Raw genomic sequence first — 3,515 nt, 5'->3', positions numbered from 1 at the left:
TATATATATACCATGGCGAGATCTGGCTTCCATAGAATCTTACAAAATGGATAAAGAAAAAAACAATCAGAAATTATTTTAAAAGAACTTAACTGATTTATTGAGGTTTCCCAGCCACAGTTGTAGCTAAGTGCAGAATGACTGTGTTGTTTGCACTCATTTTCATACCAGAGTAGGTGATCACAAGTGTTGTTTGTTTGTCCATCTCCTTCATGTTAGTTTTTGGAACACTGATGCACAGTCATGGAGGATGACCAAGGAACCTCTCCCTCTCTTTGTAACAGGACATCCCAGGGACTGTTTGTGTCCTGTAGGTACTTAAAGAACCATGACTGAGGAAGATCAGCTTGAAGAGTAGTGCAAGCAAAATCTTCTTTTCTTCATTTTGAAGGGCTCAATATAACCTAAAATTAAGGCCATTGATTGAACTTTAAAGTTCGCCTCAAGGAAATCTACAAAAACTACTAAGAAATGAGATCAGAAAAGTATTCTTGGCCAGGTGGGATTGTCTGGTTTTACAGTTGTAAATAGTCTTCATTTAGCAGCAAATACTGAGTTATGATCTCAGAGAGGCATCAGTCTGGAGGTATGTGAAGTGAGATCTGAGTCTTCTCACCCAAACATGTCCTGGGAAGCATACGTTATATAGAGAAAGCCATCAGGGTCTCTGTACTGTGAGTAAACCTCTCCCATGCTGGCTGACAAACAGGACATGTTCTTTCCTGAGATCAGTAGGTACAGGGCTTGAGAGGCCTCCAGCACTATCTTACTTCTAAGAGAGAAAGAAAGAGAAAGTTGGAATCACTAAAAAAACAAAAAACAATACCTCACAAGTACCAGAAATTTTATGTTGTGCATCATGCAAAAAGCCAGTGAGCTAAGGTCAAAGTTTAGTGACAGGTTTCTGTTTTAACACTCAATGCCATGAAAACCCATCTAGACCCTTTCTCTGTAAAGATTTGCATAAACTGGCACAGGCAGTATAGTATAGTATAAACAGCATCTTAAAAGATTTTAAGTGAGAGAAAAAGTCTATACACACCTGAGTAGACTGAGGAACTGTCCTAATGTGAGCTCATATGGGACAAGAAATTTGGTTTTGTCTAGCAGGGGAAGCTTTTTCTCCCGAACGTATCTCTCAACGATTACCTGAGATTCAGAACAAGAGGGTTGATCTTAATAAAATGCTGTTATGTTAGTCATTGTTGTCTATCAAACACCTCTATGCAAAGTTTATGAAAAATTATGAAAATGTGACAATAATAACAATAACAATAAAATATGATTCTGAAAAATAAAACCTAAAAATAACCTGTATAAAGACCTTATTAGGTTGTCACACAAACTCCTCCCTGTAAAGTTCTGGGAAGGTTAGTTTATGGTTATAGAACATCAAACAACGTTTCTAGAACATTAGGAGTTGGTTCCCTAAAAAATAACCAAATGACAACTAAACACTAATGTTAGGGGAACGGTCAGTGTTTGTTGGGTTACAAGAAAGAAAAATAGAAAAATATATTTTATTCGATTGAGAAATATTTCATAAGGGGGGAAAAAAGAAAGTCATCATACCGGCAATTTGTTAGGGAACTTAGATCGAATAGTGCAGACTTCATCTTTTCTTGTGGCTGCATGGGAAGAAAAATTATTTCAATAATTTGTATTATTATTATTTTGAGTAGCATAGTTAGAAAATCAATATAAAAAACTAAAATAATAACTAACACGTAAATAAACAAATACATACTATGTAACAAATTAATTACTAAAAAAATTTTTTTTTTGATATTTTAAAAAGTAAAAAGTCTAAAAAAAATCAAACAAGAACTAAATATCATTTTTTTAATCAACATATTCAATTATTGATCCCCAATGCAATGCAAGTGACAGAGCAAATAATAAACAAAAGGCAACACGAGTAGGTAGAATGTTGAAGTTATTATTTACCCAGGCACTTCCTTTGTTTGAAAGGCATAATTTCCATGGATTTCTCGTAGGGAGGCATTCTGACGTGTGTTTGACCAGGCTGCTGGAGACGTGTACGATGGTATGTTAGTACGGAGGCTGAGCCCGGGCTGACCGAGTAGTCCCCACGGGTGCGAGTGGTCTCGAATGCCTTCCTGCGGCTGGAGGGGCACGGCCTTTATACCAGTGTGAGGTGTGTGGAGGGGGAGGACAGTCTGAAGTGTGAAAAGATGAGCGTAATTAAAGGCGCTGGTGTTGAAGCAGTCTCAACCGGCTAAATTCGGATATTAACCGTTACATAAGCCCTTCAAATAGGCCTACTGCCTCTCCCCAATAATAACTGGTCATCATAAATGAGCATTCACAAGCATCAGTTATTTGAAGTCTACCTCCGTTAGTTTTCAGATGTGGGTGCAATGACAGCATAATAGGTTTACAAATCACGGCATCAGTTTATGTAACGGTTTGTCACAGGAACAACAGACATGAAAGACGTGAGGAGCTGCTTGAGAGTTCATTGAACTCCAGAAACAGGACAATTATATGTGTTGCATTTTATGTAGACAGTATATAGAGAGAATATTTAACTTAATTATTTGATCTTATATGTGTTAAAAAAACTAATAACATTCACTTTATCACTCAATGTCATGTAATGGTAAACTGTTTTTGTTTCTGCTGTATGACCTTATGTGTTTGTGAAAGATGATGGAGCCCCAAACACAATAAGGCTTAGTATTGTGTTAAAGACTGCATGATAGCGAAACAGAATTCAAGAGCCTTAGTTTGAAACAAAATCTTTTTTTCCACTTACCCTTGGGCTCATCCTCACCATGCCCCATTCAGGTCAGGGAGATACAAAATTAACATTGTGTACATGATGTTCCTGATGGACAAATATGAAACAATAACAAGGCCAAGATAACAATATGGTGTGACATGTCACAGGGTTGAATTTAAAAAAAAGGGAACGTCTTAAAACACTTTCAAAGGTTATAGAAATGTAATTCGTTGCCTGAAAACTTCAAGAGGTGTCATTAGTAATTTATAGAAAGTAAATCTATGGGAAAAAGGGGATAAAAAAAAACATAATCAGCAGTTTCAGCTTAGACCTTGTATGAGTAGTCAAGTTAATGTTATTTAATTCAGGGTAGAGAGTGATGACAAAGTAAAAGAAAGAATGAACAGTAATATCCAGAACCTTAAGTTTCAAACTTATAATAAATTTGATCTTTTTTCATTTTCATAGTTAAGAATGCTTGGTGTTGATTAAAAGGTAGTGAGTAGCAGCATTTTCTTTCTTTCTTTTTTTTTTTAAAGATAGGCCCTGCATTAATTTGGCATACATACATCACTGTCGCCTACTTCATGCTGATACAACTATGAACCGAGCTCTAAAAATATTAAATTAAGTAGGCATATCTATAAACACTGCTGTACAGTATACATACCAACATAAGTAGGGTACAACTGGGCACACTTTAAGGAAAATGTATCAAGATTAAAAAAAAATTTTTTATTGAAAATTGATGGAGCAACATAATTTGTGT

The 3,515-nt window shown here is 35.8% G+C and overlaps 1 protein-coding gene across 1 annotated transcript; it reads right to left on the bottom strand.

Annotated features, from left to right (window-relative positions):
• On the bottom strand, positions 1 to 2,160 carry LOC127412617 (microtubule-associated proteins 1A/1B light chain 3C-like). The gene is made up of 5 exons (XM_051649104.1): positions 1,948 to 2,160; positions 1,573 to 1,628; positions 1,043 to 1,149; positions 617 to 772; positions 1 to 404 (listed from the first exon to the last, which is right to left on the bottom strand). The coding sequence occupies exons 1-5, from the start codon at positions 2,003 to 2,005 to the stop codon at positions 395 to 397; spliced, it is 387 nt and encodes a 128-aa protein (XP_051505064.1). The 5' UTR covers positions 2,006 to 2,160; the 3' UTR covers positions 1 to 394.
• Between the last annotated feature and the right edge of the window lie 1,355 nt (positions 2,161 to 3,515).

Source organism: Myxocyprinus asiaticus, chromosome 22, assembly GCF_019703515.2.
Source record: "Myxocyprinus asiaticus isolate MX2 ecotype Aquarium Trade chromosome 22, UBuf_Myxa_2, whole genome shotgun sequence".
Lineage (NCBI taxonomy): Eukaryota > Metazoa > Chordata > Actinopteri > Cypriniformes > Catostomidae > Myxocyprinus > Myxocyprinus asiaticus.
Note: the sequence above shows the minus strand (reverse complement) of the source record. Positions and strands in the feature narration are given on the sequence as shown.